General features: G+C 42.2%; 1 protein-coding gene across 8 annotated transcripts in view; it reads left to right on the top strand.

Annotated features, from left to right (window-relative positions):
- The window catches only part of DOCK10 (dedicator of cytokinesis 10), a 304,825-nt gene extending 292,399 nt beyond the window's left edge, over positions 1-12,426 (top strand). For 5 of the 8 annotated variants that reach the window (XM_070773197.1, XM_070773216.1, XM_070773190.1 and 2 more), the window contains 7 exons: positions 408-554; positions 2,662-2,872; positions 4,550-4,740; positions 6,602-6,702; positions 7,344-7,482; positions 8,767-8,842; positions 11,678-12,426. In XM_070773197.1, coding sequence (XP_070629298.1) covers positions 408-554; positions 2,662-2,872; positions 4,550-4,740; positions 6,602-6,702; positions 7,344-7,482; positions 8,767-8,842; positions 11,678-11,739 — 927 coding nt within the window. In that variant the 3' untranslated portion in view covers positions 11,740-12,426. The remainder of the gene's footprint in view (positions 1-407; positions 555-2,661; positions 2,873-4,549; positions 4,741-6,601; positions 6,703-7,343; positions 7,483-8,766; positions 8,843-11,677) is intronic. The other 3 variants (XM_070773206.1, XM_070773184.1, XM_070773212.1) reach the window with 1 other exon arrangement.
- Positions 12,427-14,218: the final 1,792 nt, after the last annotated feature.

Here is a 14,218-nt window from a genome sequence, read left to right as displayed (position 1 = left end):
GCAGAACTATTCATTAAAAATGATACCGCTCCTTGAAAAAAATACCAGAGTACTCCAGACTTTGTGTTCTACACCAAACTACCACAGGAGGGCATTCTTCCCCTAAAATATATACAAGCAGGGATTACCAGTGATTTCTACTAATAGAGAAAAACATGTGGAAGGTACCTCTGGAGGTTCTTTGGTCTGACTGGGGAATATTTGCATTAATGACTGATTCTAATATGATATTTTGCTTTCTTCACCTGATTTTTCTCTGATTGTGAATTTTATAGGGAGCTAACCTGTGGCATGGATGTCAACCAAAAGACTGGCTGTAATATCTAAGTAAATGGTTTTTGTTTAGCTCATGACTTGCAGTTGGAGTTCTCTAGTAAAATTGGTGGTTCACTATATGTCTTCTGTAGGGATTTTTTGAAGAAGAAGAAGGCAAAGAGTATATTTATAAAGAGCCTAAGCTGACAGGTCTCTCTGAGATTTCTCAAAGACTGCTCAAGCTCTATGCAGATAAATTCGGAGCAGACAATGTGAAGATAATCCAGGACTCCAATAAGGTAGGAGAATATTCGTGCAGGTGCAAAGAACTGATTTCCTTTTTTCTTCACTACATTTATTAAAGTTTTAAATTTTTGCCTGACTATGCAAAGTAAACTACCTAAGCTCTTTTGGTTGTTTGTTTATTGGTTGACTGGTGATGGGAGGGAGAGAGTCAAAAACTTTGTACATGTGTATTTGAGTAGCTTTTAGATAATCTTAAAAACAACTTACCAGCCCCTGCATCCCTCCCATGGTTTGTTTGTATTTGAATAGCAACCAAAGGGTTAAAGCAATTGGGCCCCATGATGCACTGGGAGAAAATAGCAAGAAATTATTTATTCAGTCATGGAGGTCTTCCTGGGTCATAAGAATTTGGAAATCTGCCCTCTTGTGACGGTACCAGACTTGCCAATCCCATTGTACTAAGCTGCAAACATCCAACTAACCTCCTCCCGGCTCCAGGAAGCAAACACTTACATCCTCTAATGAGATTACTCAGAATCTCTCTAATACACTTTGATTCATTTAGCCAACCTTAACTGAATACCTACTGCATTCCAGGCCCAGAACTAGGAGCTGGGGCAAACAGTCTCTTCCTTCCAGAGCTCACAGTTCACACGGAGCTAGGAAAAGGAGGATGTGTGCGAAAAGCTGGTTAAATAGAGTGCAGTGAGGTACCACAGGTGATGCGGTCTACGCCTTCAAGTCATACAGGGAAAGCTCAGGGCTGGGGCTCCCTGAACACCTCATTCATGGTTGGGTGACGCTTCACAGAGGGCATGATGTTTGAGCTGGGGATTGTAAGGTGAGAGGTAAGAAGGTATTTGCTGGAAGCAAAGGGTAGCTGAGAAACCAGCACATGCAATGATGGGGGTATTTAGGGGAAGGTGTGTTTGAGGAATGGGAGGTCTTTGAAGCACAGTTTGGATAGAAGAATGTGACAGAAGGTGGAGCTAGAGAAGATGGTTTGTACTCTATTGTATTGGCCTCTGTTGGGCTACAAAAGAGGTCTTTTATCCTTTTCCTCTTTTGCAAAGCTGGTATTTAGAAGGATATAAGATCTGGATAGAAGATTAGATTTCTGAATCTGGGCGGAAGTTGTTACAAATGTGTTCATCATTCTTAACTTGAAAGGTGCAAACTCCTTCCCCATAAAGAGGGACAGAACTCAAACCACTATCATGGTCGCCCTCCTACATGGAAAGTAGAGGCAGCTCCTAGTGGTGAGAGAAATGCCAAATTTGGTGTCAGAACAACTGGAGTCTTCATTCCACTGTGCTACCACTTAGCAGCTGGTGGTCCATCCTGGAGAAGGTGGTTGGTCACTCTGAGTCTCCATTTTTTAATCTGTAAAAATGGTTATACTTATATCCATCCTACAGTAGCATTACAAATTAATTCACGAGCCTCCTCAAATCTCTTGAATTAGATAAGCAGTGGATGGGTGAATGGATGGAGAAAGTTGGAAGAAGTTTAAAAACTCTTCAAGAAGTCATTAGAAAAGAGGCAGGGAGCAGGGAGGACCTTTCGCCTCTTTTCCATGCTATTTGTCAAGGCTACTCACCAAAACAGAGTTAGTTTTAAAAGTTATATACAATAACTTATTGTAGATTAGAGAAGGCGAGAAATTGAAAAGAAAAATGTTTGCAATCACGTGACAGGTTATCAGTTACTCTTCTAAACCAATGAGGAACCTCCTAACACATTACAAGCCCATAGCTCATGGCTCCAGTCTAGGTAACATGGCTAATTGTAGAGAGAAAAAGAGATGTATTTCCACTCTTAACACGCTTGACTCAAGCCAAAGATGAAGATATTGAATACAGAAAAGAAAGAAAATAAAAGATTAAATAATATGTCATAGCCAAGTACTTTTATTTCAGAGCCCCAGGGACTTAGCACAGCTGGCTCCGATTTGTTCTCTGTCACCATCTGGCTGCTTGACCACAGTCCAGCCAATTACTCTTTCTGTGGTTTCCATTCACCCAGCCCTCAGATGATGTCATTGGCCATTTTCATCCAAGGCTCAGAACGCCAAGCTGCAGGGGTACTGGGCTCCCCACCTTTCTTCCAGGAGCACCCCAGGCCCACCACTCTTTCTCTGTGCACAATGTGTTAAAACAGGTGAACCCCAAGGATTTGGACCCAAAATACGCCTACATCCAGGTGACCTATGTCACGCCATTCTTTGAGGAAAAGGAAATAGAGGACCGGAAGACGGACTTCGAAATGCACCACAATATCAACCGCTTCGTCTTTGAGACGCCCTTCACGTTGTCGGGCAAGAAGCACGGTGGCGTGGAGGAGCAGTGCAAACGGAGGACCGTCCTGACAAGTAAGTGCCGGTCCCCAAGTGCACGTCCCCCTGCAGGGTCCTGGGTTAGGCTGGACTCAAGAAATCAAGACACTTCAGTCTTTGCAGCGTGCGTGCATTCGTGCTAAGTCGCTTCAGTCAGGTCCAATTCTGTGCAGCCCTGTGGACTGTAGCCCGCCAGGCTCCTCTGTCCCTGTGATTCTCCAGGCAAGAATACTGGAGTGGGTTGCCATGCCCTCCTCCAGGGGATCGTCCCAACCCAGGGGTCGAACCCAGATCTCTTACCTCTCCTGCATTGGCAGGCAGATTCTTTACCACTAGCATCACCTGGGAAGCCCCTCAATCTTGCAGACAAGGACCTAACATGTGCTAACTTGGAAATGAGTGCCAGGAAGCCCAGACCTCCTCTTGTCCCTTGTCTGGAAACAAGAGACCCTTGACAAGTCAGCCAAAACAGAAACTGTCATAGAGTTAAAGTCACTTTATCCGCCGCTTCCCTTTAGATCTTCCAGTGATGATGGTCATGGTGTCTTGGGAAAGGCACTCTGAGCATTCCTCTCCTCTCTCCCTGAACCTACCCTCAGTTATTGCAGAGTCAACTGCTCTCAGATGTATGTGCTTTGGGGACAGATTCTAAACCATTCGGGAATTCAGGTTTCTCATCTGTGAAACAGATGCAGAGGGTTTTCCTCCACCATCCCTTCCATACTATCTAGATCTATTCTATGAGCTGGTCATCCTTTCCACATTCAGTAAGTGCCTATAGGTGTCGGACAGTGTTTTGAGAATTCAAATAGATAAAACACAATTCATCCCTTCAAGGCGCTCACTGTCTGATAGGAAAAAGAGCCAAGCAAAGCAAGAATTTTAGGTGAGCCCAGCATGAGAAATGAAATGGGAACCCCCCAGAGAGGACTTTAAGGCAGACTCGGGTCATGGGGAATAAACACAGGCATCTGAATGAATGAGACCCAAGGCATCTTCAGAGGTGAGCAATCCTGGGTTTTGCAGTAGGTACGTGGCTAGCAGTCACATCCAAACTATGAGAAAACAGTCATCTTCAGTAAACTTTACCAGAACTTTTGTAACAAAAAAAGAAACTAGAACAAAGCTATTATAGTCTATGCTTGTTGTTGTTTAATCACTAAGTCACGTCCAACTCTTTTGTGACCCCACAAGGCTCCATGGGATTTCCCAGGCAAGAATACTGGAGTGGGTGGGTGGCCATTTCCTTCTCCAGGGGATCTTCCCAATCCAGGGACTCAACCTGCATTCCCTGCATTGCAGACAGATCCTTTACCACTGAGCCACTGGGGAAGCCCCATAGTATGTGCTGTTCAGTATCTATTTAAGTCACAGCTTTATTGTGACTCAATGTAATTTTTTTTTGAACTACAAGTTGTAGTGGAAACTATTGTCTTTTCAGTGTTTAGAGACTCTAAATGTCTAGTCCAGCCTTGGCAATGAGGAGATGTCACTAGTGAAGTGGGGAAGAACATGCCAGGCAAAAGTAGCTGGGAGAAAAGTAAGAGGTGTGTGAGAGCACGGCACATAGAGAAAAATGGCTCACATACATAGAGAACGTGCAGGATAGAATGTTCTGAGTGCAAAGACTCAGGGTCATCCTGATCTTCAGGGGAACCCGTGACCTTTCACTAGCCCTTGACCTTGAAATGCTCTTGTATTGCTTTTGTGCAGCAAGTCACTTGTTCCCCTACGTGAAGAAGAGGATACAGGTTGTTAGCCAGTCAAGCACAGAACTGAATCCCATTGAAGTGGCGATTGACGAGATGTCCAAGAAAGTTTCCGAGCTTAATCAGCTTTGCACGATGGAAGAAGTGGACATGATCAGACTGCAGCTCAAACTCCAAGGCAGTGTCAGTGTAAAGGTGAGCGTCACCCAGAGCTGAGATGCACACGGTCAGTGGAACCTGGTACAAAAATGATGCCCCTTGGAATTCTTTGACAAAGAGTATGAGAGACATTTTTCTGGTTTTGATACCATCCAACACCTTTATCTGAATCTTTAAAATGTTGTTTCCTTGTGGAGGTACCAAACACCTAGGGGAAATCTTTCTTAGGTTTTAGCTAAAATAAAACTTATTTTTTTTTCAACTGTCCTTTCCCATCTTCTCTGGATAAACTGTGTTCTATATTCTAAATTCTAACAAATGAATTAATGAATGAATTAGCATGGCTTTTTAAAATTTGTCAGAAACAGACGTACAAAATTGTTCAAAAACAAAAATGTTTAAATGTTTATTCATTCATAAATGTGCATCAGTATTTATGTCAAGGTCCTGAGAGGAAGCAGATGGCCTGTTCACAGTGAGGAAATGAAGAGAATATAATTAAATAGACTCTTTTGAGAATGTATAAGCAGTATTTAGGAAAACCAAAGAGGGCAGGCACTTGGGGCATAAGACTGAGGGACTATCACCCTCCCCAAACCTTAAGACTCAGGGGAGAGAAGAGTTATTGGAAGAAGAGAGAGAGTTGAGAACCAACTCATGATAGACAGACACAGTTTCTGCTGGGGAATTGCAAGGAGGAGGCCATGGGCCTAAATACTCTGACAGGGCTGAGACTAGGGTGCAGTGAGCGAGGCATTTCCCTTGGGCACAAAATTAAGGGAGCATCAAAAAACTCAGTAATCAAGCTAAAATAATACTTTAATGCTCCACTTCTAAAAATCAAAAGTAACTTCACAAAACCAGATTGAACAAAGTATTAAAATTTTAAATAAAGGCAGGCCAGTAACAGTGCCACACGGAGCCATGCAGGAGGCTGAGGCCAAAGGAAAACAGTACCACTGATCTTGATGCTGACCTGGCTCTCCTCTTCCCTGCCCACCTCTTGTCTGTATCCCCATGGCTGACTCAATGATAATAATTTCTTTAAAGCCAGAAGGCAAAAGAGCCATTGTTACACTCCAAATGGGACAGCTTCCCTCAGCACATGGCTGAGCAGTGGAAGGTTGAGAGGAATATGAAGAAACTAAGGCAAGTATTCTGTAGGGTCTGTCCTCTCTACCACACGGGCAGCAGCTGGTGAGCAAAGCCATCTGAATATGCCTCAAATACAGCCTTAGCTTCCTCCTTCTTTCACCTCCTTCCTTCCAGCCCCACAGTCATAGGCAAGGATCATACGCTCTAAAGAATGCAAACCCCTTCACTAATGACAGCCTATGCATGCTTGTGAGCATGACCAGGGCCTGGCATTGTGCCTTCATCCAGCAAATCTAGAAAGTCCCTCCCTGGACCAGAATCTGCCAGACTGTCCAGTGAGACATGATAGAACAGTGGTTCCCGGCGCGATGCCGAGATCACGACCACTGCATAATGTCTCTTATTAGTAGCTGTGTGTTTGCTTGAATGTTTGTAGGGGGAAAAGTGACTAGCCCAGCAAACATTTGACTTCACAGATGTTGAATGTATTTAAGTAAATAAAGATGAGTCTAGTTTTCAGAGTTATTAAGAAAATAACAGTGCTTGCCGAATTTGTGGATATAGCAAAAACATGACATGGTGGCCACACGACTGAAGTTTAGGAAGGATGGCAAGGAAGTGTGGAGTTCAGATGCGTCCTCTAGTTGCTCACTGACTGGTCTAGAGACAGCAGATAAGACAGATACAAGGGGATGTGAGAGAATTAGGGGGGCCGCATGGTGGAGGCGCCTCTTTCTAGCCATGGAGAGGACTCCATGGAGGAGATATTACCGTTCTTAGCCAATTCTCTTCTCCCCAATAGGTTAATGCCGGACCAATGGCCTATGCACGGGCTTTTCTTGAAGAAACCAATGCAAAGAAATACCCTGACAACCAAGTAAAGCTTTTGAAGGAAATCTTCAGGTAAGACTTTCTCTGTTGAGCTGTTCTTCCTTGAATTCCTTCAGACAGGGCGTCAGGAATGAATGCCCCCAGGGAGCCACTGACAGACCCTCTTCTCCGTAGCCTAGTTTATCAGCAGCCTGACTTCAAGTTGCCACTTTCTTATTTTGTTTTCTTTTAATGTTTATGTATTTGGCTGTGTCAGGTTTTAGTTGAGGCATGCAGGATCCTTGCATATGCAGGATCTTTCCTTGGGGTGCAGGAGCTCTCTGGTTGTAGTGTGTGGGCTTACTTGCCCCACGTATATATGGAATCTTAGTTTGCCTGACCAAGGATCAAACCCACCTCCTCTGCATTGCAAGACAAATTCTTAACCCTTGGATCACCAGGGAAGTCTGTAAATTGCCAGTTTCTGAAAGTGAAAGAAAGTGAAAGTCGATCACTGGTATCAGACTCTTTGCGACTTCACAGACTATACACTCCATGGAACTCTCCAGGCCAGAATACTGGAGTGGGTAGCCTTGCCCTTCTCCAGGGGATCTTCCCAACCCAGGGATCAAACCCAGGTCTCCCACACTGCAGGCAGATTCTATACTAGTTGAGCCACCAGGGAAGCCACTTTCTAGGGTTGCTTGTTAATTTGCTTATTGCCGTCACTAAAGGCAATTTGCAGATGCGTGTGGCCAGGCCCTGGATGTGAATGAGCGCCTCATCAAGGAGGACCAGCTGGAGTACCAGGAGGAACTGAGGTCCCATTACAAGGACATGCTCAGCGAGCTCTCGGCAATCATGAATGAGCAGGTGAGGCTTTCCCCGTCTATGCATAGGAAGTGCCCATTTTATCCCCCATGCCACGAAGACAGGAAAGAGTCTCTTTCTTTTCCTGCTACTGAAATCCCTGCATTTTCACAAACACCTTGTTCCTGAGCTGTTCTCTTCCCCATGTACATCACCCCTTGTCTCAAAGGAGAGAGATCAGATTGGAGAAAAATCTGTAGAAAAAGAAAATTGAGAACCCAGATGCTTTCCAGTTTTCAGAGACATTTATCCAAACCAGACGTGTGTTGGTTTTCTAGAACAGATGACGCCTAATTAGACACCAAGAGCACTGGGTGACGTTCCTGCTAGAGTTTATTACCACGCCCAGTGCCCCTGATTCAGGACCTCACAACCTCCAGGCTGGGATGTGCAGTTCCATAGTACTCCCACTAGGGGTCTCTGCACAGTTCTCAGGAAGAAGACAGGAACTTAGGGTCCTGGACTTCTATAGTCAAGGTTGCCTCTACAGAGACTGAGCCTCTAGACGATATGCAGATTGGGATAAACTTAACCCTCCATCCCACAAGCAAGTCATTCATGATTTCAGTGTGTTCCATAAGACTGCACAAAATGTAGACATTCAATAATCACTACTTTGGGGGGTATTGAGAATCAAGTGATCAAAACCAAATTCAGTTTGTTTGGGCCTACTTCCAGCATCCATCAACCCTCACACTCCACCTGGATGTCTCTTCACCCACCAGGTGAAGAGTTAGATGTGTTCTTTACAGAATAACTGAGGGGGAGAACTTGAGCTAACCTCCCAATAGTGCCTCATGCATGGTAGCCATTCATTAAGTATTAATTCCCTCTCCTTTCCTAAAATGGAAAATGGTGTTTAGTGTTATTAATAAATAACACTGTCACAAAACATGAAATGTGTCATACCCTTCTTTTATTCTAATTAAATTTCCCTTTTTTTTTTTCTCTTCTTTTCCATCTCATTCTACCCACATTTTAAGTTCTCCATAGCAGTTAGAGAAAGAAATGGTTATTTGACTTATGTTGCAAAGAAAAAAATCTCCTGGATAGGATTTTTAGTGGAGAAAGTGTTGGTTTGGAATTGTTAAGGGGTAATGGGAATTAAATACTCAGGAGTGATGCCTTAACAGATGGGGAAATCATAAATCTGAGAGTAAAACAAAAAGAACAAGCAATGGATCTGTACATTGGAAAAGATGACTAAGAAATGCTTGTTTCCAGCTGTAAATTGCATCTGACCTTGAAACTTTGGGCAAAAATGCTTTTCTCTTTTTTTCCTGGCAGCTCTGCCGCGGTCCATGTCTATACAGCTTCTGTTCCTCTGTGTCTAGTATTTCCCTCAGTACTGTAAGCAAAAGCGGTATGTTTTTCTTTCCTTATGTTGACTCTGTCCTTTGTGGCCTTCTGGTCTACCTGTTCCTTTTCCCCAGGCACCTCCATAGTCACAAGTGTTCTGTAAAAATGCTTATTTAATTAAATCAACTTTGTTTCCATTTCAAGGTAGGTCAATATTAAAATAAAAAGCCTACTAAAATCAAAAAGCTAATTGACAACTTAGCGTTTAAAAGAAAAATATATGTCCTATCAACTTCTAAAATATATTTGAGCTCATTTGTATCCAAAATGAAGATTCATTATATCTCAAAGGGCTAAAAAAATAAAAAATAAAAAAACAGAGACAATGGCCAGGTGATTTAGAGGAAGGAAAATAACTTTTTTTCTAGAAAACTTTTGCTAACAGAAGCAGAATTTGACTCTGAGCGTCCTAGAAACTGACGTAAAGAAACTAATGGATTACACAGGTCTTATTATTTAGCAAAAGAAATAGATCTGTTGGCAGGAAAGATAAACTTTCTCCTGGTCCTGAGCCTCTATAGTGATTTGTCACATAGGTTTTATATATGGACAATGACTACAGTGTTCATGATATCCTCAAAAAAAAAAAAAAAGTTTTCTTTAAAAATGTCTTACTCTATTAAATGGCCATTCCACATTTCCATCTTAGATTAAAATGAGGAAAAAATATTCACTTCTAACTCTGAAGAGGAAATTCTAGAAGAGGCACTATTTAATTATAATTATCAACCACAAGTTTAAGTTAACCATAGCAGAACTATGTATTCTGCAGCAAAATAAGCTATCTTTATGACAAATATTGATAAGTGTCTTGAGTTGGTTGTAATGTCAGAAATAGCAAAAGATGGTGTCCTTAAAGTCCAAAGTAGTTTAAAAAGGGGGTGTAAATCTCAATTCAGATTTATAACAAAAAATGTTTGCTTCTTTCCTCAATATTTTTACTGAAAAGGCATTTGACTCTAATGTTTGGGTTGGCACTCTAGTAGAGGGAAGGGTAGTCAAATTTTAGCATAATCCTATAATGCATGAATGAGCCTTAATCTGTGACGCATGAATACCTTTACATACCTTGATACTCATCCACGTATTCTGGAAACAGATACATGTATAATTACAGTGAAGAGAGGAATTCTACCATTAAACTTGTTAACAATAGAAACAGAATGGATAGACAGACATAGAAAAACAGAAATAGAATTGATTATGCAGTTCATTCCGAGAGCGTCCAGAAAAGTCTAAGGTAAAAGGCAAACACTAAAGCCACTGCCTAATGAAAGAACCTTCAATATAAGGAGTGGGATGGAGCGGGATGAGGTAGACGCTCATGTGTAAAAATGGAGATGTGGACATGGAGCTGCTAAAGTGACAAGCAGGCAGCAATTACCTTTTCAGACAGCCAGGATGCCAAGCTATTTTATAAATGGCCAAAAACCATAAAAGCCTCTTTTGATGGAGGCCAAAGTAATACATATAACCATTGGATGAAACATAAGATGCTGATTTGCTGTCTGTTTCACCGTTTAAAAGGATGACAGCATAGTGAAGTCAACACTGGTAACGGATAGCAAATATTAAAAAAAAAAAAAAAAAAACACAAGAGGGAACACATCTATTCTGTTACCGTGCCAAGCAGGCCAGATCCAAAGGCATGTTGCTTTTTGAGTTTCAGATACATTGTTTGCCAATGTATTTAAACAGAACTTGTGACACTGATCATAAGGAGAACTTATTGATAGTATAAGGTACACGGATGCTGTGGGGACAGAGAAGCCATTCTGTCCCAGAAAAGCAGTAGAGCCAAAGCCTGGTAACGTGTAAAGTCAGTGAGAAAACCAGGAATTTTAAATATTCATTAAGCCTCTTCTGCACCAAGGTTTTAGAGGTGCCTGGGGTTTCTGGAATTGTTACTGTGTTCACATATCATTAGTTGAACAGATCTGACAGGGAAGTACAGTTAGGGCATATTAACATTATTTTCGAAAGTAAAATCAGATCAAGGTATATATTTTTTTCCTCCTATTTCCATTAATGGAAACATTTAAATGAGGCTTCAGATGTTTTCTTTGGAGGCAGATTTTGACAATACTTATTATGACCTTTGCAAATAAAATAAAATTCCAGAATTACTCAAACACATCCATAAGATTCATTCACATTTAAAAACATATCTGATAGTTGAAGAGAATCAGGAAACTACTTCAAATCTGGTCAACATGGCTGAGATGTAGGCTGGGAAGAAAAAGCTCTTCAGATTATACAGAGTGAAGTAAGTCAGAAAGAAAAACACCAATACAGTATATTAATGCATATATATGGAATTTAGAAAGATGGTAATGATGACCCTATATGCGAGACAGCAAAAGAGACACAGATGTAAAGAACAGATTTTTGGACTCCATGGGAGAAGGCGAAAGTGAGATGATCTGAGAGAATAGCACTGAAACATGTATAGTACCATGTGTAAAATAGATGACCAGTCCAAGTTCGATGCATGAAACAGGGCACTCAAAGCCGTTGCACTGGGACAACCCTGAGGGATGGGATGGGGTGGGAGGTGGGAGGGGGGTTCAGGATGGGGGACACATGTACACCCATGGCTGATTCATGTCAGTGTATGGCAAAAACCACCACAATATTATAAAGTAATTAGCCTCCAATTAAAATAATTTTTTTTAAAACTCAAGTTTGATAAGAGCATTTTCAAAATTTGCAGATTCCTTGTGGGGAAATTTTTTTTTAAAGTCAGTGTTCTGGGTTTTGCTTTTGTATTTGAAGTTATTAACACAGACCTCTCTATTATCGTTTTGTTTTATCGCATTGTGTTTTGTCCTGTCTGAAGATTACCTACCGGGACGACCCATCAAAGCGAGGAGTGGAGCGAACTTGCAGTCGAGTAATTAACAAGGCGGCTCCCTCTCTGCCCACGGTCTCTGTCTCACCTAGTGGAGAAGTTTGAGAAGTCCACAGCATCGGACACTCCTCCTTCAAGGGAACTCTGAATTTGCAGCTAATCTCGGGGAAGAGAAAGATAACATTTAATTTATTTGAAGTTTTTATGGTGGTGTTCATTTGTTTTTTACCTCGCTAGCTTGAGAATTTTGCCAGCCTCCAGATTTGCACATTTATTACAATTTTTTTTTTCCTTTGAGTGACGTTGATCAAGCCAAGCTAAATATATGCTATGAAATTCCAATGAATGTGTAATTCAAAAGCTGACTGTAAGTCTGCTGTCGGTCACATTATGTTCAATACCCAGTCCTCGCACACATATTTTGAAGGTCAAAGTGAATGTTTTTGTAACATTTAAGCGTATTTCAGATGTAAATAGAAGATTGTAAAATATATGGTTTTTACCAAATTTAAAAGAACCTTTTTAGGTATTACTTATGACAGTGCTAAAATTATATGAATAACATTTCAGATACTGTTATTAAAATATTTGTGTATGTGTACAAAAGTGTTGATAAATACTAATCTTTAAAGTTTGTGGAGTTTATTTGTAATATATGTGCTCTTAAAAGCAATGAGATGTGAAATTATGGAAGCCTTTTGTTGTTCATAGAAATAAAAAAATACAATTACTTTGCATTTGGTTCCCTCTTGAAGAGAGTTGCCACTAAAAGTGGTTCATGGGACCGGGCAGCTGCTGAATGCCTACTTATGATTTATGATGCCTTAGCAAGAAGTCGGGACAAGGACTTGAACCTCAGCAGGACAAAGATTCGAAGATCAACTGGACAGACCAGGGTTTTCCAATCCCAAGAGATAACTAGACTGATTGGAAGAAGATACATTGAATCAGAATCTTAAGGGTTATGGTAATTTTTAGGACTCTGCACAGATATTCCATTCTATATATGTGTAGTGGGATTGCATTCCGTACCTTTTTTTTTTTGGTTGCACTGGGTCTTTGCTGCTTCGCACAGGCTTTCTCTGGTTGCAGGAAGAAGCAGGGGCTACTCTGTTGCAGTGCACAGGCTTCTCATTGCAGTGGCTTCTCTTGTGGAGCACAGGCTCCAGGCGAGCAGGCTTCAGCAGCTGCAGCATATAGACTTAGGAGTTGCAGCACATGGGCTCAGTAGCTCACCAGCTTACTTGCTGTGCAGCATATGGAGTCTTCCCAGCCCTGGGATTGAACCTGTGTCCCCTGCATTGGCAGGCTGATTCTTACCCACTGTGCCACCAGGGAAGTCCTTGTGCCTTTTTGAAGCTAGAGTTGACCACTCTTTAGCCATTGAAAGTCAGCCAGTCCAGGTCCTGCTTGCTTGACTACACATACACCCTGCACTAGACCCACAGTGTTCTACTCACTTGAAAACAAAACAAAACCAAAGCAACGGCTTTGCTGATGGGCCACTGGTTAAGAATCTGCCTGCCAATGCAGAGGATCTTCACGACCCAGGGACTGAACCCGGACCTCCCACATTGCAGGCAGATTCTTTCCCGTCTCGGCCCCCTGGGAAGCCCCCCACCACATAAACCCAGCCCGTATGCATCAGGATTCAGCTGAATTCACACCTGTGGTGGCCACTGTGATAGGACACCCAGAGCCACCTTCCAGGGTTGAGACTCCTGTTTCCCCAGCAGCCAGCTCTCTAGGAAACTCACATTCAATGACTGGTTGATGGCAGGAAGGGCAAAGGCCTGGCCTCATTGTCTCAACTCAAGATGACTCTGAATGGCCATCCAGGCTCCCCAGCTCTGACTTGAGAGCAACCTGAGACTACATCACAGTTCATCTTCTCTCCATAAATCCTTTGAAAAGGATTCTTAGGAGACATGGACTCCCAACACATTTCCTGCATATAAATCTCCACGTCAGAGTCTGTTTCTTGGGGGAACAGATCAAGTCAAGAGCTTTTCCAGAAGCTTTGCTCACATGGACTTCTAATTCCCTGTCCTGCCTTAACACATACACCCATGTCATCCATTTTTCTCCCCTTGATTATGTTGTCAGTTATCATTTCACATGTCTGCGTGTTCTTTCCAACCATGTCAGGGCCGGCTTGAAGGAAGATTATGTCTTGATCTGCTCTGCAGTCTTGGCAATTCAAATTATTGCCCTGAACTTCAGAGTTTTGGAGTCATTTCTCAAACTTGTGTTGGAATGGAGCCGTTCCAGAGAAAATGCTAGGGCAGGGAAAGGGGAGCCAAGGGGGAAAGAGTAGATTGTGGGAGGATGGATTTGGAGCTAGAAGTCACTGTCCGAACAAGTGTCCGTGAATCTCTTCTATAAGGAGATGTACGTTTTTTTAAATAATCAGCGTTGACTGCTTTTGGTTTGTTTTCAGTTCTCAGCCTTAGCAGGGTTTGCCACTGAAGTATTTGGCACTGGATACGTACATCTGTGGAGCAAACTCAGGCAGCATTATTAACAATG

This window comes from Bos indicus, chromosome 2 (assembly GCF_029378745.1).
Source record: "Bos indicus isolate NIAB-ARS_2022 breed Sahiwal x Tharparkar chromosome 2, NIAB-ARS_B.indTharparkar_mat_pri_1.0, whole genome shotgun sequence".
NCBI lineage: Eukaryota > Metazoa > Chordata > Mammalia > Artiodactyla > Bovidae > Bos > Bos indicus.
The sequence above is the reverse complement of the archived record's forward strand: the minus strand, read 5'-3'. Positions and strand labels throughout refer to the sequence as shown.